General features: G+C 33.5%; 2 protein-coding genes across 5 annotated transcripts in view; one reads left to right on the top strand and one right to left on the bottom strand.

Moving 5' to 3' along the window:
- shakB (Innexin family member shaking B) overlaps positions 1 to 4,884 on the bottom strand; it is a 17,725-nt gene extending 12,841 nt beyond the window's left edge. For all 3 annotated transcript variants that reach the window (XR_001936540.1, XR_001936539.1, XM_018444895.1), the window contains exon 1: positions 4,190 to 4,884. Coding sequence is in view for 1 of the 3 variants with exons in the window: in XM_018444895.1 (XP_018300397.1) it covers positions 4,190 to 4,552 (363 nt within the window). In the remaining 2 variants the exon portion in view is untranslated. The remainder of the gene's footprint in view (positions 1 to 4,189) is intronic.
- KFase (kynurenine formamidase) overlaps positions 1 to 24,279 on the top strand; it is a 127,160-nt gene that overhangs the window by 43,626 nt on the left and 59,255 nt on the right. The window lies entirely within an intron of this gene.

The raw sequence follows: 24,279 nt of genomic DNA on the forward strand, positions 1-24,279 counted from the left end.
GAAGATGCAAACTCCATGATCTTCTAATTAGAAGTAAAGCGGAACTGCATGATTTGAAAGTGCAAGCAAACGTGGTATTTTCACTTTTTTATATGTATTAAAGCAATTTATAATAATGTTTAAATGATATTTCATTAAAATAAGCATATAAAAGTGATGGGATTACTTTTTTATTTAATTTATTGAAATGGTAACATTAGGGACAATCATTTAACGTTTGCTTGCATTACTGCCGGCAATAAATGAGTCGTGTTACCAGTGAATGTGCTAGTTATTGTCATAGCCGTCATACACGTTGTTGTTGTGTACGTACACGTGTCTGGTTACCTAGGTAGATATTTTTAGTGTAAAATGATATAGAAAATATTATTACTATATAATAATACTTTCTGTTATCTGTATAATGATTAATCTACATATTTTGTTTAGGGTGTTGAAAAAGCTTTCAATTTATATTTTAACCTAAAAATTGGTTAAGGAAAATAAATATGTAAGTACTCTTCTGTTACAATTTTAGAAATAATTAAAAACTGAAGGATACCTATATCGCAAAAATTAGCTTCATACATTTTGTGACTTTGAGCAATGCCACCAACATGTAATACTGTCTCTCTATTTACTGCACATTGTGCAGTAATTGGGTGGTAGAATTTGGTACACTGGCAGTAAATAGAGAGATAGTATTAGGTACATGTGGCAGTAATTGGGGGGACAGTATTTGGACAAAGGCTGGCAGTAATATGTTCAATACCTCACATATCATTTTTTTCGCTATATTTAAATAATTAGTCAGTTTTCGAACTTGTTGCTTTTATTTAGTGTATATTAAAGTTTATATTTGAATATAATAAAAAAGTGAGGTCTATTATATATCTTAAAAGCTTCAAAATAAGTATATCAATTACAACTATATGCTTAAAGCGGCAGTAATTGGGACATTTACCCTAGTTTCATCGAAAAAAACAATAGATGACTTTTGATTTTGTCATTTTGTTGTAAAATTTAAAACGAGCCAATGAGATCTAATATTATAACAAGGTTCTATGTATCCAAGGTTATATGTATCCGAAATCACCTATGACAGAATTATGAATATTAATGGAGTTCAGTAACGCGTCATCGGTATATATTATGCCGATGACGTCAAAATTAAGACGGAAGAAAATCTTGATGTACCGCATAGGTACATTGATTGACATTGTAAATGTTTATAATAGAAGATGAATATTTGAATAAAACTTTACGTGCGTATCATTGAATTCGTACGATAACTCAGGAGAGAAATCTATTTTTGTCCAAAACACCAAGAAAGAAATATCCGAGTAAAATAATTAATGGCTGTGAGATGCGATTTGTAATCCTTTTATTTTTCTTCGTTAGATTACATGACACGACGATTACATTATTGTTAGTAGAACTCCTGTAAGCTCATCGCTTTAATTGTATTGCGGATGGGAAGTACAAGGCAGTTCGACGATCTCCATCATTGAAAACATGCTTAATCGACCGTGTTACGAGTGCGGCGCGCACATATTCCGGGCAACGAAATTAAGCGCACCATTACCACGCGTAAAAGAACATTCCAACGGACCAAATGAACACTTATGAAGCTGTATTTATCGTCACCTCCTTACCTCCCTCCCATACTAGAAAAAATAGGAAGCGATAAAAAGACGATGAAGCCGAGATAAGATAACCGTGCTCTGATTAAGAATCGAGATTAATCTGTCGATGGGGTGCTCGTTAAACCACCCTTTTCATCGGCTCTTTCAGCCACTAGACTTTTCAAGTAATCTTGCAGTCATTAACGATTATCCAACCAGGGAAACTGAAAAAAGAACGTTAATTCTTCCATTTCTAGTATTTCCAATCAGAAAAATATATTCATTTCTTTGTTCATTCATTCATTTAATTTATCTCTGATATTTTTCATACTTTTTATATAATTTTTTAATATAATTAACAATTTAAAAGAATCTTCGTTAACGAATAAAGGTCAGTTAATCTCGAAGTTAAAATAACATGATTTACACATTACGTGATTTAAACCACAAAGGACGAACAAAATACACGAACAGACGGGAAAGAATTCATTGTTCAACAAACGACGAAATTAGCTCAACGATAATTATAGAAATGCGTGAGGAGATTCATATATCAGCGAATCAGCGAAAGGGAATACATCAGTAAAAAAGCGGCGACTACTCGCTGTAAACTGTATAGTTTGCTTTGAAACGCCAGGCGAAAAAACACGGCGAAGGGAGACGAGGAAATAGAAAGAGAACCTTCGTAGAGGGATAGGCTGTCGTCGACTGAGTTTATTTTGAGACATCAATGCGAGTAGTATGAAAGAAACGCGCGAGAGCACAAGGAAAATACTACGGATCGCTATTTCAGGTGTTCGCGCCACGCCATTAACCCGTTTCATCTAAACTTTCTATTACGTCTATTATCTTCCTATTTCTTTCAAGCTAGTTGAAATAATCAGCCGCGATAAACGACAGCAAGTGTTTAACACTCAATTTTGCATTAAAAACATTTTTCCTTTTTTAACAGTGCGACGGTATTATCGTGTTATGCGCGGTGATAATCGTTTCTTTTAAATAATTTATGTATTTAACATCACTGCCCCGTCAAATCTATTTATATTTCTAAGTTATATAAGTTGCATAATTTGTAATGCACGACGTTGTATAATGTGTGATATCAATCATTAACAGTGCATGGCATTATCATAATACGTGACGACAATCGTATTTCTTCCAAATAATTTACGTCCTTGATATCATTGTTGTATCAAAGCTCATTTATCTATATCTTTAAGTATTTAATTATCGCATGTCATTGTAATATACCTACTGAAAAAAATCTGATAATAATCAAGTCTAGATGATAGTTACTATAAAGTTTAATGAAGTAATTTCAATTATATATGTTAATATTGTATAACCAGAACCAACTAAACTTTATTTTTCTAAACATTATTTTATTTTCTAATTATTACTAAACTATTGGTTACTATTATTATGTTTGGTAATATTTACTAAATATGCTAAACAAAATATATTTAGTATAATAATTATTACCAGATTCTTTTTTTTAATGATGCGTGACACGATTTAACTTTCTAGAAATGAAAGGGTGAAACAACGCGATCGTCCGAGCGTTTTTGGTCGTAATTACCTTGTTCGAATAAGGCGATTAATCTATCGATAGGCTGTTCGTTAACCATTGCCAAGAAAGAAACCTTAAGTATAACGATGCACTAAACTTTGTCATTGAGAGTTGCTCGTACGACCACGCGAGCAACTCTCAATGACGAAGTTTAGTGCATTGTTATACTTAAGGTTTCTTTCTTGGCAATAGATTAGATGATAGGCCTTCGCGAGCAACATGCAGGTCGCTCGAGCCCGAGTCCGAGCAGAAAGATTGATGGATGAGTAACGCTTAGGAGTGCAACGCTAAAAGCACCGGTACGTTTTATGGCTCGTATGCAAACCACACATTCAACGCTAAACGTGCTTGATGTTTCACTTGTCTAATCGACGCGACGGTGCGCGTTCACGAAAGACGTGAGTTAGGATCGGGCTATTACATTTGGCGTTAAATAGACGCATATAAATTTTGATGGAATCTTCGAATTACATATGTTCCGCGTAGCGCGGCCAATTTTGCGTGCGGGCAATGTTTCGATATCCACACTTGCAAAAACAGTTATAGTATATATATATCATATTAGTCACACTTTCGCAATAGGCACCTTTGTTATTATTATTCAGCTATCCAACATTTTACTTGTTAATGATGTTATCTAGCTATTCAAAATTTTACTTATTAATAATATTATTGAGCTATCCAAAATTTTATTTGTTAATATTAAATATTATTCAGCCATCAAAATATTTTACTTGTTTATATTATTATTCAATCATCTAAAATATTACACTTATTCATATATATTATTCAGTCATCTAAAATATTATTCGTTAATATTACTTACATTTACACATATATGCAACAACTATCTTTTTTACGCTTTACGCTTAAATTTCTTTGCTAAATCAAATCTGAATCTACATATATCTGAATTCGTCCCGCATAATTAAATTCGTCGAATGCAAGAAGTCGAGATCGAGAATACTTTCTTCGTGCAAAAAAGAATGCCATATATAAATGGTCAATCGATTACCTGCAGGAACAGCATGAAGCAGACCCACTGGTAGTATTTGTACTCCTTTCGCTCGGATTCGGAATACGATTTGGAATTGTCGACGCCAGGAAAGGGTACTTCTAAACCTTCTCTCTTCCGGTACGCCGCGGTTATCGTGTAGGTGCTGTGTATCCAGCAGTAAGTGTTCAGAACATCTTCGGGCAGGTCCTTGCTGTGTATACAGTCGATAGGATTGCCAACGTATTGGCGGGTTGTGACAATCAGGGAGAACGCTATCAGCAGGATCACAGTCAGGCTGTAATGCAAGCGGAAGACGGCGCTGTCGATATGGATGTGCGAGATTTTTATGAGACTCTTCAGACCGCGAAATATGTCCAGCATCTTGGTACCAGAACGATACTAGAATAAGAGATCAGAGGCTACGCCGGGCCACGGCGATTCCCCAGAATAACGTCCGCAGGACTTCACGTCCTTCCACGTCACTTTATCGTTCGTTACCTACATTTTTCACTGTTCCCGATTTCGAGATCGTTTTCTAGCCGCGTCAAAGTTTAGCTTTTCGTCCACTTTTTCACTTTCGAGCACGACACGAGTTCGTAACTTGAAGGTAAAATACCGAAAACGCGCATGGATTTTATTAAAAAATGTTAACTGTACATTTTCTTATTTAGCCTATATTTTCCAACTTTCGTAAAACTTTTCGAAAAGAGATCTATTTTACTTTATCACTTACGTCATTTTCTTCAATTATTGTCCTTGCGGTTCCTCTTTCTAATCTTCAAGAAAATATTTTTTTGATCGTCAAAAATATATGTGTTGTATATGTTTTATATGCATCGCTTTTTAATAATCACTCTGACATCTTTGGTAAATCTATAAATGTATCTTTGGTTGATCCTTTTAATCGATCGAAAACTATGTGAAATACTTCTTACAGCTTATACATTACTTTAAATCTTATCCTTACTGCTATAAATACTGTCTTCTTAAGTAGCAATTATTGTTCATCTTTGGTATTTAATCTTCTGAAACATTAACAGTCTCACATTTCTCGCCAAAGAAACGTGATATAATCCTCTCGCGGTGCGCTCTGTACGTCTCCTCTTTCTTCACATTTACTCTACGTTATTCGACAAATAAAGGTTTTCTTCGGAAAAGTTTGCCACTTGATGGACGATCCCTCGATTGCCGAATCGCGTTGCGATCGACGTTGACGGGATTTTGAATAATCCGCTGTTCCTACGGCAACAGTCCTCCCGAGCATTCTTCTCGTATTCTTATTCACGTTCGTATCGCAATTTCTAATCTTGGCTGTTCGAATACACAAATATTCGAGTGACACTGTCGGTTTCGGTGACACGCGCAGATTCGTCGATCTCACGCATCTCCGCGAATTTTCGTTTCGAAGAATAGACCAGCGAGATGCTCTTAAAATATCTTATCTCACGATTTCCCTTGGATATTCTAAAAAGCAGAGTTTTCATTCAAATTCTCACTTTACACGGAAAGAACGATTTCACTGAAGACACTGTCGGTTTCGGTGACACGCGCAGATTCGTCGATCTCACGCATCTCCGCGAGTTTTCGTTTCGAAGAACAGGCCAGCGAGATGCTCTTAAAATATCTTATCTCACGATTTCCCTTGGATATTCTAAAAAGCAGAGTTTTCATTCAAATTCTCACTTTACACGGAAAGAACAATTTCACTGAAGCATCTAAAAATTTAACCAGATATAAATAAAAAAATAATTTTGTTATTAGACTATCAAAATAATAAATTTATTTACAGTTTTTCAGTACATTAACATCTTTCTAATAAGATGCCAGATTGAATATCAAATTATTAAATTGCTTATTAATTTAATTTGTGATATTACTATATATAGCAGTTTAATTGCGTTTATAAGTCCGAAAAATCATTTCAACGCGTAATTCAAAATGACTACGTATTTAGTATATAAATTCACATAGAAATTATTTAAAAGCATCTAAGATCCAGTTTCGACCGTAATAGGCATTAAACTCTTACTTGTGATGTTTTCACATATACGGTCTTAATAAATTTATATTGACTATCAAAATAATTATGTAGGACGTTCAAACTGATTACTAGAATATAAAAATAGTTTGCAGCATTACTTTTGAGTTTCCTGCCATTATTTTGACGGTTCAATAAAATTAGTTTCGGGTTTGTGTCTAGTTAAATTTTAGATGTTTCAGTAAAATCGTTTTTTCCGTGTACAATTCTGTTTGATCATTCGCACGAGTAAATTACAAAACGACCGCAACCGTACAAGATTGCACGCTTTGAAATGTTTACGAAAGTCCTTCGCGCGTTACCAAAATTTGTACCGCGGTATTCTCGGAAAGTGTCCGTGAAAGAGCGAAAAATCTTTACGGTGCACCTCGCTCTCGCAGTTTCGCATGTTTCGTCTCTCGTCTTTATGTTTTGATGCCGCAATAAAGTCGCTGTAAATTCCTCACCATTCCTTTTCCTTTTTTTTTGAAAATGTCAAGAAAAGGGAGCACGGATATGATTAGTTTTATCGAAAGCCTTCTCGTCGTCCAATTCGGAAGCATCTTTCTTCATAAAATGAAGAGAGAACGGATAGTGACGCGTCTTGGAAAATTTCGGAGAAAGCGCACGAAAATATCCGCTCGCGACTCATCGCGCTGATGCATGTTTTCTGCTCCTTCTAGAAACTAATTTAATTATGATGATTATAAAAAAGCGTGTAGGGCTATGAAAACAGAGAAATTCTCAGTATTAAGGAAAGACTCTTGCTAACGTTTATTGTTAAATGCTTTCTCTCTTGCAAGAACTATTAAAAATAATTAAAATACGATAAGAATATTGCTGTTTTTTGTACACGTTTAAGACACAACGAATATTTATTAAATAATGAAATTAAATTGGTTATTACAAGAAGGTATATATGTTTTAAAAAGAGGAAGCTCCTATTAAGGAAAAACTTTTGCTGACGTTTATTGTTAAATTCTTTTTTTACAAAAATTATCAAAAGTAATTAAAATACAACGAAGATATTATTGATTTCTATGCATGTTTTTACAAATAATAAAATTAAATTGAATATTACAAGAAGAGCTTCTCAGTGCTAAAGAAGGATATTTGATGACATTTATTGTTAAATTTTTTTTTTTTTGCAAAAATTATCAAAAATAATTAAAATACAATGAAGATATTACTGATTTCTATGCACGTTTTCTCTTACAAAAATTATTAAAATATAATAAAAATTTTCGAAACTTTTGCACACGTTTTCAATTATTTATTATTTTCGTGAAAAGGTAAAGGACTTTCGAAATTGACCTGTCAAAAGGATTGATTTGTCTTCCGCTTTGTAGAGAACGATTCAATTTAGATCAGAATGGAAAAGATCCGATTACGCGTTCACCGTAAAAGCCAGATTAATTCTGCCCGACGAATTCAGGAATAAATTCTCATACGTCCGAGCGAGTTCGCGTTATTTCCGATTTATTTCCGAATGATTTCAAGATCAAGTACAAGCCGACCACTGGACTATTTTCAAGGTAAAGTATTGCCGATATGAAACCCCGTATTTGCCAATGAACTGGTCAAATTATCATGTGTGCTTTCTCGAGACGACCGTAAACTGGAAACTGGGCTTTATATTTGCAAAATTTAAGTAATTTTGTTGGCGAAGAAATACTGTTATATGCACTCGACGGCTGCGGTGGTTCTTTGTCGACGTTACGAAAGTATAAGGGTTTTCTTCGACTCAGTGAAGTTGTGTTGTTGGATCTGTGCCAAGATAGGATGCGCTCGCCGTAACCATTTTAGAGTTGAAACGTTTTTGGGAAAATAAAACATTTTACACTTGTTTCCGCGCTTGCGGACGGTCTGTCGATGTTTTAACGGGAACAACCCGTCGAAATGGAAATGAGAAACGTTGAAACGTGCCAAAATTATCGAATGCTTCGAAACATAAAGAAACAGTCTACACATTGGACATTAAACGAAATTCTTTTTTTTTAAGGCTAAATGTAAATTTCGGATAACCCTGGTGGTTCTTCTCGTGTGTCATCGATGAGCGTGCTACACAAATTTTCCCAAGAAAATTGTACGGAAATCAAGATAAACTTTACACGCCCATTATTGTCTGCAAAAATCTTAAGTGTAAAATCCTACGACGTATCGAATAAGCTATTCATTGCGACTTGCATGTGATACACGAACACGTTCTCATTAATCAAGTTATAACTTATGCATAATCTTAATTTACATACATAATTATCTCTTCATATTATATTTTCAGTGAAGATAGACGAACGTATAAGAACCAATATCAATTTATGCAATTCTCCGTCCTGCCAATTAGCCACCAATTTCCTGCTAATCTCTGCAGCAGCGATGGCTGAACGCAGATAAAGTTAATTCTTGAATATTAGCGTCGTTTTTCCTTCCCCCTCCCTTACCCTTTCCACCTTCTCAAAGCGGATATCCGCAGTCCCGTCTTTCTTATTTGACTTCGCGGAGATGAGCAACGAACGCGCGGCGTAAATACGACGCGAACGTATAGTCGGGAGAAACTTTTTCCAGATGCGGCTGAGCGATAGGGAGTATCGCGGGATGATAAGTGAGACAAGTGGTACCGGCGGATACACAACGAGCACGGGGATTGCGAAGTCTCGGCGAAATGCTCGAGGGGGCCCCCGCTTTATTTATAACCGGCGTGATGGGGTCTCTCTCGTAATTCCTCCCCCCTCCCCCCCTCTCTCTTTCGAGTCCCATTAATGCCACGAGCCGGCGGGCTCGGGTAAGCGAAACGATCGAAAACTCCGCGGCAATTAACGCACCGACCACTTCAAAGGCACATCCGCTTTGATACGACCCCCTCCCACCTCACCCTTACCCTCTTTTTACGCTTCCGTCAGCGTACGTTGTGCGTTACAACGTGCCTCGCCGCCACTCGTACCACCGAAAATGAGCCGGGCTAAGCAAGAAATTAGGAGGCCCGTAATGCTGTTTGACGTGCGCGCTATTCTATTTTAGCGTTTACGCATGCGACTGCACTTCGCCACCACAAGCGAAACCGCCCGGCAGTAAACGGAGCGGATAAACGCTCCTCAAAAATACCTGAGGGCAAAACGAAGCGAGGTACACCACGGATTTCCTCGCGTCTATCGCTTTTAGAATGGATTTACATCATCGGAAGCCGGAACCGTTCCGCTCGACAAGCAGGATCGCGATTTCAAAATTAGACAGTCCCACACTGAAAGAAAAGATTGGCTGCTGCAGCAAATTAGATGATAAAATATGGCATAGCGTTTTAAATTAGCTGCAACAGCCAATTTTTGATTGTTGCAGCCAATTAAAAATGCTATGCCATATTTTACTATCTAATTTGCTGCAGCAGCCAATCTTTTCTTTTAGTGCACACTGTTAAATTTATAACGTTAAAATTATGCCCAATTCGAATTATTCTTAATCATTTCTACAAATTATTATGCACTGCTCTTATTCAATATTCAACTAAAACAATGGAGTTAAATAATTTATTAAAGAGAGAAATGTCTTAAATTTGACTCAAATTTAGTTCTATTATTTACTAAGAATATACATACATTAATATGGATGTTATTTATTTTGAAACTAAGCAATTCAACAATAGAAATAGATTGACTTATATTTTGACACACATCTAGTTAAAAACAACGATGACAAAATGTTATTTAACTTTAGAAATTGGATTATCTTAATTAATTTCTAACAATGCATAATTCAGGTTTGAACTGTGTTTTTAATAATTAATTAATATCTATTTTTATTAATGTAGATTAATATCCACTTTTAGATATCAAAGAAGCAGCAGTAATTCAATCCCTTGAGTTAAATAACATTTTGTTATTTTTAACTTCTCCGTGTTTAAAATGTAAATTAATCCATTTCCGTGGTTAGTTTCAAAGTAAACTACGTCCATATTAACGTATGCGCTTAGTGAATAACAAACTAGATTTAAGTTAAATTTAATACATTTTTTAAATTAAATTTATTCAACTCCATTCTTTTACTTAAATTAACGATATATTGAATAGAAGCAGTGGCCTATAAAAATTTAATTTGAAGTAAATCAAATGGGATACAATTTGACATCATGAATTTAACAACATTTACTTTTTATCTTTTTTTAGTTCTAAGAAAAAAGTAAATTAAATCGAGATTAACATTGATCTAAATTGATAGAAATGGACATAAAATCTATCTTTAAGCCGATGACTTGTCTCGCAATGCGCGACTAAAATTCGGATAAAAAAACGCGTGATATAATTTGATTCCGTTACGATAATTTCATAAATTATCAGACGAGTGTTTCCAAAAAATTGTCATTACACATCGTATCATAACTCCATTCGTAATTGTCAACGAATATGTCGAAATATTTGGAGCGGAATGAATCGTAAGTATAACGTGAATCGTTTATCGCGTAGCATCGTATCTTGATTTTTATTGTAACTGCTGGACATTTTCTATCGAAATATTTTCAAGAACGTTTAATCGGATTGTGTGTGTGCAACCGGATCGCGAATGGAATCCTCGCACACGATCATCCCCGCGCTGTAAACCGAACTTTAATGCGTTCTGCTCCCTCTCGCTCCTCCCAAGCTCATTCAGAATGTTTATCATCTGCGTTCTTTGCAATGGTATTAAGTATGGACTATGGCAATGCTATTCCGGTTTTTTTAATCGTGTACCTTTAAGATGCCATTGCAGGCATACCTTGAAAAGCACTGATGATAATCGCGTAGTCTTTCAGCTTGCCGGCATCACTCGCTGAACTTTATTCGCCGCGATGATTCTAACAAAAGAATATCTAAGACACGATGAGAAACGTCTAACTAGGTAATATGTTATTATGCGAGATAATTCTTTTTTAGAAACAATATATATAAATTTTGTATAGAGTAAAGTAGAAAATAATATTTAAGCAGCGAAGTTGCTTGTGAAAATAATTAAAATTCAAAATCAAAGATCTATAGAATAAAAGAATATGAAGAATATTCAATAGCGAATTCGATCAAAAATTCAATATATCTAAAACAAAAAACAAAAAGCTAATAGCGAATCTGATCACTTTGTACTACATTAGATTAATGCATACTAAATGTTGCTATACATAAAATTAGCAAAGTTAAATGTAATAGCATATGAATATTTCAAACAATCATATACCTAATAATGATATAGTTACGTTATTTAATATATCATTTCATTGTCAAAGTAGATTATGCCATTATATTTAGATACTTTATACAAAACAACTTTTAAGTAAATCCACTGTGCGCTAATCCAAACCGAATTTACCATAAGATCTGACAAGAAACGTCTAACTCCGGTAGTATTACTTATTTGTTACAACAATGACACAACTCAAAAAATAAAGTTTTCCAGAAAAAGAATTTTAATGTTTTGAATCATTAAAATTTTGTAATGTTAATTTTGAAAAGCAATTTGGTTGTAGTAACTGATTGTAGAGGAATGAAAGTTTTTTAAAATACATTTTTTTCTTTATATTTCCATCTTTTTTCTACAAGCAAAAATAACAATTTTTTATTTGTGTCATTGTTGAGCGATATGTTAATATCATATAACATAAATAAATTTTATATAGAGTAAAATAGAAAGTAATATTTAAATAGCGGGTTGCTTACGAAAATAATTAAAGTTTAAAATTATATAAAATATATTTACGAATTTAATAAATCGGTCTAAGTAATAAAAAAAGCAACATTAAATTTTTACGCGTGCTGTACAGAATGCAAGACGTTTTAATGATCTTCTTGTTGTAGATATAAGATACACGTGTAGCCTAAATAGCTAAATTAATCCGGCGTGTCTACTTCTCCGCACGTACAAAAATACGAGCTTAATGTACGACTCCAGGGTACTCTGAGGTACTTGAAAATTCTTACTGCTCGAGTTGTATAACACGCGTTAGATTACACAATATTGTAACGGCACTTCGGATATTTACTAATGAAGGAACGCGCGAAGAGCGACGGAAAGTGATACATCACCATTAATAGGTGATACTCAGACATGAGGAGACCGATATAGAGAACGTTCACGCTTCATCTCGTAACCGGGATTTGTGAATTAACGCTTGTAGTAAACTCGTTAAGCGGCGATTTAAATAAAGCGTAGCGGTGTTATTCGATTAGGATTAGATCGGCATCGTTGAGAGTATCATGTCCGCTTTAATCGCGTGCGAATCGAGATATCCGCGATGACGAATGGAACTCACGACACATTTAGAGCTATTTAAATTGGTACAACGGCGAAGATCAAAGTATCAGAGTGGAAAGGTAGAGAAGCTTCGCGTACGACTCTTCTCTCTCGAGATATCATAACTTTCTAACATTAAAATCTAATACTCTCGTATGATATTATTAACCCTTAGTATACACGATGAGTCATTCGTGTCAGGTTAATTTTCATCACTTTACTAAAATACAGAAATTATTGAGTGGTTCTTACATATACTTAAATATCTTTAGAAAGTATTTGTAAGGTTGTGTATTTAAAAAAATTGTATATAAATGTTACAACTAATTACTTGGTGCTCCTAGGTTTTCGAAGAAAAGAAATATGCAGAACGTGAATATCCAATATGTACTAAGGGTTAATGAAAACAGATGAGGAAGCAAATGAAAGTTTTATTGAACAAAACAAATTAGAATTGTAGATATTGTTTTACTCGTGGCCGAGAAATGCGCACGCACTTTAATTCGAATGCAATTTAATAAGCGGTAACACAAGTGAGAAGGCAAGAAGTAACGGGAGATTCAACTAAGAGCTTTGAGACAACTGTATGCTGTGAAGGATCGCGATGGACTCATTATTGTTTCTTATTCTATCGTACATATGGTAATACATTCTTCGTACTTTTCGGAAATTTTAGTACACCACCAATGGAAAAACATAAAAATAAATTATAAATTCAGATAGCAGAGGCGCAGCGAGAATGTATAGTACCCGAGGGTATTCATACCCCATTTTTTATATAAAACAATTTTTCCTGAAATTAATAGTGATACATATTTCATATTTTTATATCTAGTCTCATTATCTACACAGGAAAAAAGTAGCTTCCGTAACTAAAAACTGCGTGTGGTAACTATAGATGTAAAATATGTATCGCAATTAATTTCAAAAAGCTAAAATATAGATATTATAGCTAACGTCTTAGCTGTAATACCTATATTATATAGTAGCAACAGAGGAGAGTAAACCATTTCGCCATAGTTCATAAATTTATAGTTACGTCAGCAAATATATTTTGACAAACTGAAATTAGTTACGGCAGATAAATTTTTTTCTGTGTAAATATCAAATAAAAATACGACCTAATAACATTTTTTCACAAATATAATCTCAAAAATATAACTAAATTAATTAAAATCTAATATTACTAAATGAATATTAAATTCTACGAGTTTTGGGGATTTTATCATAAATCGTTTCTTTGAAATTAATTTTTTAAATAGACAAAAATAATAAAATTAATCACAATTTAATTGTGTCATATTATGACTTGGACTTACCATAACACGACAACTTTATTATTTTTCTATTAAATATTTTAATGTTTTAAATGATTGACTGTCTTTTGACTCTAATTTTTTAAAATTATCTTTTGGGACTACGAAGAGCAAAATCATGTTGTATGATATAATATTTACATGTTATGTACAATAAATTATAAATGTCCCGTCGATTTTATGAGTTATATGTTTTTATTTAACTTGATAAACCTGAAGAAACGTACACTGAAAAAAAAGATTGGCTGCTGCAGCAAATTAGATGGCATAGCATTTTTAATTGACTGCAGCAGCCAATTTTTGATTGCGTTAGCCTATCCGCAATGTCAGTATAGGATTTCGATAGGCTAATACAACCAAAAATTGGCTGCTGCAACTAATTAAAAATGCTATACCATATTTTACCATCTAATTTGCTGCAGCAGCCAATCTTTTTTTCAGTATATATAACTGATAATTGGAGATATCGCGTAGTTTACGTTTCTTATTTAATATAGAAATACATTTAATATGTGCCATCATTATATATAAAAAATGGAGGTAGATACTTTTACACACGTTCTCGTAACGCTTTCCAAAACTATCCGGAGTTACCTGATTCCCCTCGCTTCATTACTTTCTTTCGCTCTCTACGACTTTGTCAAGTAACGAAAGCAGCATAGGAATCACCGTAAAGTAATAATAACATGTTTTTTCATCCGCATTTGTCTTCTTCTGCATGTATGGCTCGTAGAGTCTCATAAAAGAAGAGCAAAGTTTATTCAATATATCATAAACTACTAAACGGAAATATTAAAAAAGTGAACTCTTTCGTACATACGCGCTCCTTCTCTTAAAATACTTCGTATACGATTTCTCGTAAAGGGAGACCGATATAATCTAAACACGTGGCTCCATGCGAGACGTGAGACCTTTTGACCGATACTCCAAACATACTATATTGAATCCGTGCGGGACGTGGCCGCGAGTCATCCGTCCAGCACATTGCTCGCCACGTTCGCGAGCAATGCATCATCGCGAACAAGGGTCGTCCGAAAATATCCGAAGCTGCAATCAGCGATTGAAATTCACGTAATTTCACCGAGCGCGGTTTTCGCTGTGGAGGACAGAGCAGACGTCCCTTAGAGGCTATCCAAACAAACTTGCATAACCACAAAGAAAATTATCCAATCGCATTTCTATCACAAGGACGCACGTAAAATGCGATTGGATAATTTTCTTTATGCATGCAGTTACGCTTCATGCAATCATAATTTTGTCTATGGATAGACTTTTAAGGTAAATGTACTAGTTAGTGGACATGACCTAATTATTGGATGAAATGATAAAAATTTTTAATATTAAATTTTTAATGATATGTACGACTTTAAGTAAATTTATTGTTTATAAAAATTTAATAAGACGATTTAGAGTTGTACATATCATTAACAGCTTAATATTTAACATTTTTATCATTTCCAATAATTGGGTCATATCCACTAACTGATACCTACATTTACTTTATATTGTTAAATTCATAATGTCAAATTTTGATACCCAATCAAATTTGATCACCCAATTTGAATTATTTTCAATTATTTCTATCGGTCACCACTGCTCCTATTCAATATATTGTTACTTTAACTAAAACAATGGAGTTAAACAATTTAACTCAAGAAATGTATTAAATTTGACTCAAATATAATTTACGAAGTGCATACATTAATTTAGACGTTATTTATTTGGAAATTAATTAATTCGGACAGAGAAATGGATTTACATTATTTTGACACATATGAAAGTTAACGAAACGTTATTTAACTCAAGGGATTGATTTACTATTGCTCCTTTGATATCTAACAGTGTAGCAATGTGTTTCTTCTATAAGATTCTCAAATAAATGTAGCTATAATTTCCGCGTGTCCGCAGCGTTGAAATTTAAACTCCTCGAAGTTATACACTAAAAGAAAAGATTGGCTGCTGTAATAAATTAGGTGATAAAATATGGCATAGCATTTTTAATTGGCTGTAACAGCCAATTTTTGGTTGCGTTATAGCCTATCCACAATGTCAGTATAGGGTTTCGATAGGCTAACCAAAAATTGGCTGCTGTAACCAATTAAAAATGCTATGCCATATTCAGCCAATCTTTTCTTTCAGTGTAGTCGATCTCTTTCGATCCCTGGTAATGGAGAAATTCTGCAAAGTCATAAACGTTAAAATCTCATGTGTCATATTGTCTCACTTGTTGTATGTACCTATAATTATAATGATAAGCGAGTGTGACAGTTTTACCCTACACTTGCATTATCGTTCGCCGTATATTCGCTAACGATGTGACGCGAGATTAGTGTTTATCGTGCACTAGACACGCGTATGCCGTTGCATAAAATCTCTATAATGATCTCTTGTAACCGCGCGAGAAGGAAGTTTATCCCGGTTATCTGTAATCTGCAATAATCTCGCGCGAACACATTTCTCTCCGGGGCACCAGGAAGAGGACCTACGTTTTCCGGTGACAATTGTGACCGGCAGGTGGGGAAGAACGAGAGAGGAAGGCGGAAATCGACTCCGGCGCTCATGCTTGTCACTCGCATGCAAGCGCCGTCACACTTCGCTGATCGGTGACCGATCTCGACCCGGCGTTGAGGTCGAGAGGATTCTTAGCTCGAGCCCGACAACTTCCGGCGGAGGAACCTCGCTGCGCGTCGCGACGCCGTGAACGATCGGCAACGACGATCTGGCATTCCGTCGTTCATTTCGTCGGCGCGATCAGTCGCGGTTGCTCGCCGACCGACGATCCGACGTTCCACCGTCGTCGCCGTGACGCGGAATCAATCAGTCGACGAGATGAACGACGGCGCGGCGAGCCGAGTGACGATCAGCCAGAGCGATGAATTGCGGCAGCGACAGCGTCGTCGTCGTCGTCGGCGTTCTGTCCACGCTCCCGTCGATTTCGTCGCACGCGCACGCACATTTCCGGCGGCCACTTTCCGTGCCGCACCGCGCAGCAATCCGCGTATAGAGACGCTCGGATCCGCGCGGGCGGACTCGCTCGCACTGGCGCACGTTCTCGGCTCGTCGGCTCGTAGCTGGGGCACGGCATGGCATAGCATGGCACGGCACCGCCGCTTAGGAGCACGGAGACGAGGAGTCGGCATGCTCCAGGAATAGAAACGCCGAACCCGAACCGAGCGTGCGGGCGAGCGTTGCGCCGGGAGCGCGTTCGCCTCGTCGGCGACGTGAGAGACTCCTCGCCGCCGCTGCGCCGCGCCGCGCCGCGTCTACACCAGGGTACTCGTCCCTAATTTAGGACCGATTCCTACCGCGCGGCGTCTATTAGCTCTGATAGGGGTCATTTTTATCTTCTATCTTTCATTAGATCCAAGAAATATACTGATTTCGTAAATATAAAAAATGATCACAATACACTGTTGAATTAATCTATAGTGTCAAATTTAACTTATAAGGAAAGGGACGCAACTGTCCCCCTTCGATTTTAATGAGCTTTTAATATGTTATTCTCCAGACAAAAATAAACGACACGTATTTTTTTATACGTGCCCATACGCACTTTTAGGGGGTGAAACACCCTTTAGAAGAAAATTCGTTTTTCTCTTTCGAAGCGAATATCGCCAGAACTATAAGAGATAGAAAACAATTTTCATAATCAGAATTGAATGGCTTCAAGAGTACTTTAAAACTATAAAAAAAATTTTTTTTAATTATTTATTTGTAACAATTATATATGTATATAAATGTGTGTAAAATGGACCTTTTTCAATATAATTCTCTTATCGAGGCTTGTAAATTTGAATTTTATATTTTATCGAATAATGACTTCTGCAAATATTTAAAAAATATTACATATCTTCTCTCTCAATACTCATTGCAGCAAGATTGTCTTCAATCTCTTTATTTTACAGTTTGCAAACAGAAATACCCGCATAATGATACAATACAATAAAGTCTTTTATATCCGAATATGTTATCACAATGAAATAATTTAACGACTGCATTTTAAAAATCTAGTCTCTTATATGTCCGATTATTATCGCTCCAAATTACATGATGGTAAACAAGACAGCTACGCAGATTTGTTTTTGTGATGGGTGCAAATTATTATAAATATCTGATTAAATACATAAACATTTCTGTCACGTTATATTGGGCTGTTTATATAATTTATTTAATTATAAATATCCCGTGTGTTTTCCGTGTTTAATGGTCTCTGCAAAAAGTGCAAGCCTGGAATTGGAAATTATAATACATTCCGTATAAAAATGAATTTTATATACATATAGAACAGGACAATAAAGTCAGTATTTAATAATATTAAAAAATATTTAGCAATACAATTTTATAGTTAAAATTAAAATTTTCGCATTTTTTAATTCTTTTTTAAAAACATGTCTACTATTTATTTAAATAATTCGTCATGCAATGAAATTACCACCGAACTTTATATTACTTCCAAATTATTATACAATATAGAAAAATTTATAATTTTTTTCATAATTTTTTCATCATTTTGTTAAAAAATACGTGCAATACACTTTTAATATCATTTTGATGTTCAAATGATGACAAATAATAGGAATTTTTGCAATATTGTTTATCCAGATATGGTGAACGCTAAGATCACGTTATCTTCTTCTTATCTTAACAACTAATTAAGAAAAGATTAACGTGACTTTAGCGTTCACCATTATCTGAATCCACGTTATTGCAAAAATTCCCTAATATCCAATTTACTGAACTAATGACTTGTAGTACATTAATTGACTGTTGATTTAATCCGTTTATTAGCATCCGTTATTAATAATAGAGGAAGGTCACTGATACTGACATAGGTCTTCTAAAGCGACATCCCCTTATTTCTTAGAAACTAACATTTGCACTTTATTAATACTAATAAAAACGTGATCTGTTTAGCTAATTAAAAAAGTACAAACTCATAATTCATATATTTGTGGCTTATTTCTATACCATATCAGCTAAAAACAAATTCTATGAATTCGAGAAGAAAATTCTTACAGTGTTCTTTTGCAAATTGTGTAATTAAAATAATAGTGACTGTATTATTGATAATATTATGTCATTTTAAATGTTTATAGTTTCATAAATTAGTTTTTCTTACAGAATAGGATATATCTTTATTTATAGAATAGGAATGTTGGCATGTTTTATATATATATTACCTACTATGTCAGTTTTGGAGCCCATTTTGTCAGACGCTCATTTTTGCACTTATGAAAAACTTAATTATTGCAAAATTGCAAACAGTATTATAAACACTGCTTATACTATCTGATAGAAGACACTTTTTAGTTTGTATTTATGTTTTTGAAGTTGCATTTTTACCTTTTGTTTAAGAAATATTGTCTAAAAATATAAAGTGATATGTCGGTATTGGTAACCTTCCTCTATCAATTTATTAATATTAATATCTGTTTATTAATATTTAGACAGTTAATATTTATTTATAATAAACTTGAAATCAATATTCATCACATTGTGACGTTAATAATAAACATTTTATTGTATTATTTTAAATTAATTACTAATTAACATTATTAATTTAATAATTATTTTGTCTTAACTATTCTGTCTATTTTGAATTAACGAAAAGAGCAGTTATTTTAATATTTATACGAAGAAATATAATTTGAAAGGAGATAGCATAAGATGCATCTGATTTTCGTTTCTTAAGAAAAAATATCGAAGGGAAAGGAAAAATATTTTTTTTCAAAAGAATGAAAGAGGAAGAGATTTCTTAAGCATCGTTTTTGGTACACAAAGTAAAATTATATTTTACATTTCATTTCAAATGCATATATATATATATATATGTACCGTAATTACCGTATTCTTTCTTTTATTCGGCGATCGACCAGTCGGTAATTTACAAGATAAGTTCGGACAGCTGCGTTTATCGACGTGAACATTGAGTAATAGATGTTGAGCAGAGGGCGCCTATAACAAAGCCTCTTATTCTTCTTTCTTTGTAATAAATTTGCTATTTTATCATATTTATTTAGAAGACACATACTATAATTTAATAAATCCGCATAATTTTATAATATTTAAATTCATTTTACCATATTCACTCAATAAATGTTTTCAATTATATTCAAAAAATAATTATATAATTATTCTATTCTAATAATCTAAATTCTAAAAATTTTGTAGATAAAACTATTATCGATTTAAATAGCCTAAGATAATATTTTTTATTACCAAATAATCTTAATAAATATAATAAATTTGAGCTATTGTATATCATATACTTTTAATAGCTAATTTGATTGAACATACTGATGCGCACCGTGGCATGCATATTAAAATCGTTATACAATGATTTTATCCAAGTATAAAAATAAAATGCAAATATTTCGAATTATAAAATATTTTTTTACCTAACAACACAATAAAATTAAAAATATTGAGAATTTCGCAGTTTACCCGCGTTTCTATATTTATATTAAATACATTTTTATATCAATATTTATTTATGGTGACTCCAATATGCACCAGTGTATCCAATCGAATTTGCTACAAGGCACTTTATTGTTATATTTTTGTCATATTTTTATATACGTATTTCTTTTTATGATGCGAAATTGTTAAATAAAGATAACGGAGGTAGTGATTGAAAATAATCTTATTGCTACGAGCATTGAACGTATTTTTTTTTAATATGTGCAGAATCAATGAGATACAAAATTCAGATTTCCCGGCTTCAATAAAAGAAATATTGAAAAAGATCGATTTTACACACATTTACACACATAAAGATCGTTCAATTAAATACTATAAATTTAAAAAATATCGGAAATTGATTTAATTTCGTAAGATTTTATCTCGTCCTCTATTATTTTATTTTATCGATTTTGTGGCTAATTTTACTGCGCACATTAACTGATTTAGATGAGTCAATTTTGAAAAATTCTTTGTATGTTCCATTCAAACGCTTCCCATTACGGCATGCGAATTGTTGATAATTACGAAGAATTACACATCAGTATCATGGTCATTATTACCGTCGTCTGCAAGACTTCGATCATCGTGTTTCTATCGCGATAGAAACACTTGTGCAGATCACGATCGTATCGTGCGAGTAATAATTCTTACGTCAAGCATTCCACCGCGTGTAAATAATATCGCTTCCCTATAATTATAAGCGTGCGTGAATCATTATACGATGCGTTGAAATTACGGCGAATCAGGTAATGAGAAGCCAAACTAATTGGATTTCCGTGGAAAATGAAACATGCAGCCAAATATCTACAGTGTATATTTATCTTTTCCGAGATATCTTATTTTTTAACATATTTTCCGATTTTATTTTAATCTTTTATTATTTAATTTGAGAAACTGACCTGTTTAATGAAACATAAATATATTATTTATTAATTTAATATAATATTCTATAAAATTTAATATCTAAAATATCAATAATAAATATGAAAGATCTGTCGTTTTATATTATTTCAGTTTTTGCTAAATCTCTTTTTTAATACTTCTAGAATTCTCTCTAATCATATAATTTCAATCTTCTTGTAATACAGTAATTTAACAAAACTGTTTAAAGTTTAATTTATTCATAGACAGGTGTGGAAAATGCGTCATCAAATCAAATGCTGTTATGCGATGTCTTGAACGCAAATGGAAATGTTAAATCTCCGACATAAAACAAGTCTCATAGTAGTATATCTGGCAAAATGGAACCATTATCTTATTGATTCTTTCGATAATATCTTTTAATGAATCCAATGTTTTCCTCTTAAATATTTTTATAATTAATAACATTTTTTTATTAAATCGTGATATTACAATTTGACATGAATTAAAATTCACTTTTTCTATCATTTTTATTCACTAAATTAAAATTTAGCGAGTAAAATAGGTGAACCAATTATGTATAGGTGAACCAAGTACAAATAACTATCATCTATAATTATTATGCATCACTTATTATATTTAACTAAACTTCAATAAAAAAAAGTTAAATATCATAAATTGTTATGGGAAAAGAAATGCTACTTTTAGTGTTTGACACATATTTGATTTTTTTAGTGTAAACTGTAGCATTTTAATGCATCTGTCTCACTTCACAATATGATGCAATAAGCAGAATACATCAATAAAAATTCAAAAGAAAAATCGAGCAAAAAATTGATGCCATATCAATAGTAGCTAAAAAAATCAATTTCTGACGCTAAAAAAATCAATTTCTGACGCTTGCTGGAAATTCACACATTAGTATTATGAATCATATCCCATCGGTTTTTATTTCTATATAAAACAAAAAAATGGAATGTCGGAAAAATTTGTTTTAAATTGCTTCAACAGGCGGACATATCGTCAAGTTATCTTTAGCCAAATGTAATGCATGTGTCACTGTGTGTAGGAACCTTTATCGCGAGTCGCGTCAACAAGCGTCGCGTTGAAATCTCCACGTTGTCCCACATACGCTCAAGGCAAAAAAAAACCATTGGCTTAGGTCGTTTAGACTGTTTAATCTTTGCACATCTCTACTCGCACGTAGATACAATAAAACTTATATGCTAGAAAATTTGTAAACGAACAAATCCACGATTTCGAGTGGAAGTCTTGTCCAACAACTTTTGTTGTCCGTGGAACACAAACAGGCAAAAAATCTCACGCAAAGTGTGCCAACGCTCAAAGATGAGCGGGTCAACATTGAAGTTTTTTGTCTCTCTCTCTCTCTCTCTCTCTCTCTCTCTCTCTCTCTCTCTCTCTCTCTCTTTCAATTTCTATCTTTAGTTTTCTTGAAAATACTACTATTTATCACATCTTACATAAAATAACACAAACATGCACATAATTGCGACTGACGGACGAATTCCAATGTGACCATTAAAATAGTGCTTGAAAAAAGCTGACAATTCTCCCTATGATACTTGTGGTCGTCGCAATCTGTGTGCAGTGACCATTTATTGCTAGTCGCGGTTAAGGCCGTATTGCAAACGCGGTTTTCTTACGGTCCAAGATGACGCAATCGGTTGACAGCGAAAGTATTATACAAACGCATACACATTTAGAACGCAAGAGTAATTCGCGTCAAATTATAGAAAAAAGATAAATTACATACTAGGCGGTACTGGAATCCTCGACCTTAATTTCGAAGACGAATGTAAATTTGAAATTGAATTTTCTTAAGCCATTACAAAAAGTTATTACATGTTATTTTTTCTGTATAAAAAATTAATTATACAGGGTGTCCCAGAATGATCGCATTTCCTCTTAAAAACATATTCTTGAAGTAATTTTGAGACGAAAATCCTAATACAAAAATGTCGAGGCTACAATGGTTTTTGAATTATAATTGGTTAAAGATAGTTTGTAATTCGAAAACTATTATAGCCTCGTATTTTCGTATTAGGATTTTCATCTTAGAATGTTTAAAAGAATTCAGAAATAATAATAGAGGCTATAAAAGTAAAATGGTTTTTGATTTATAAGCATTTAAAGTTAGCTTATAATTAAAAAAAATTATTGTAATCTCGATATTTTCATATTTTTGTCTTAAAATTACCTCAAGAATTCGTCCGTAAAAAGAAATGCGGTCATTTTGGGACACCCCAATATATCAATAAAAATTCAAAAGAAAAATCAAGTAGAAAAATTGATACCATACCAATAGTATTAACTAAAAAATTTTCTGTCGAAACTAAAGTCGAGAGTTCTAGACCTCTAGCACACGCTATATAACAACTAACGAAGATTCGTATGATGCCAAATCACGTACTTTCCTAATGCAGCTTCTTCTCCCTTAATTGACGTGTAGGGACGCATATATCACTCGTAAAGTGCTTGTTCCGACGAATGGATAAACGTTCGCTGAAAATGTCGCGACAGGTTCGCAACGTGCGCGTCACGATAAGTTGCAACTTCATCGGTCATTTATGTAGACAGGCAACGGAAACCGCTTAATCCACTGTTAACAGTTAGATTACATGCTGCACCTTTTTTCCCCAAGGCCGTCACGACCGACGAACCGAATTCTCGAATGCGATTATGAAAACGGAATAAAAGTCGATACGCTTTGAGCAACGGCGAATACCTATAGAATATAGTACAATTATTTTTTACACAACTAAAATGATTATTCATAAAGTAATATAACGGTGATTCTCAGACGTATGTGTATTTGTGAAAGGAAATTCGAGCTATTTTCTTGATACACGAAAACAAGACTTGAAAGAGAGACTGAATATTAATAGGTTTTTTATCTCGAATTATAAAATTTATATTTCAATTTTTAAGGAAAAAAACATATAAAAACGGTGGCTATTTTTAAAAAAATTTAATTCAATTAACATTTTCCAAAATAAAATACTTTCCATTTTTCTTTTTACTAATAAAGAAAAACTTAAAATCAAAACATCCTTTATATTATGTCTATTATATATTATATACATTACGGGTACTACGAAATTGAGCTGGATTTTAATTATTTATTCGCGTTCACACCTCAAAATTATATTGAATCATTAGAATCATCTTTCAGGCTAACACTC

The sequence above is a fragment of the Mycetomoellerius zeteki genome, unplaced genomic scaffold (assembly GCF_001594055.1).
Source record: "Mycetomoellerius zeteki isolate Tzet28-1 unplaced genomic scaffold, Tzet1.0 scaffold155, whole genome shotgun sequence".
NCBI lineage: Eukaryota > Metazoa > Arthropoda > Insecta > Hymenoptera > Formicidae > Mycetomoellerius > Mycetomoellerius zeteki.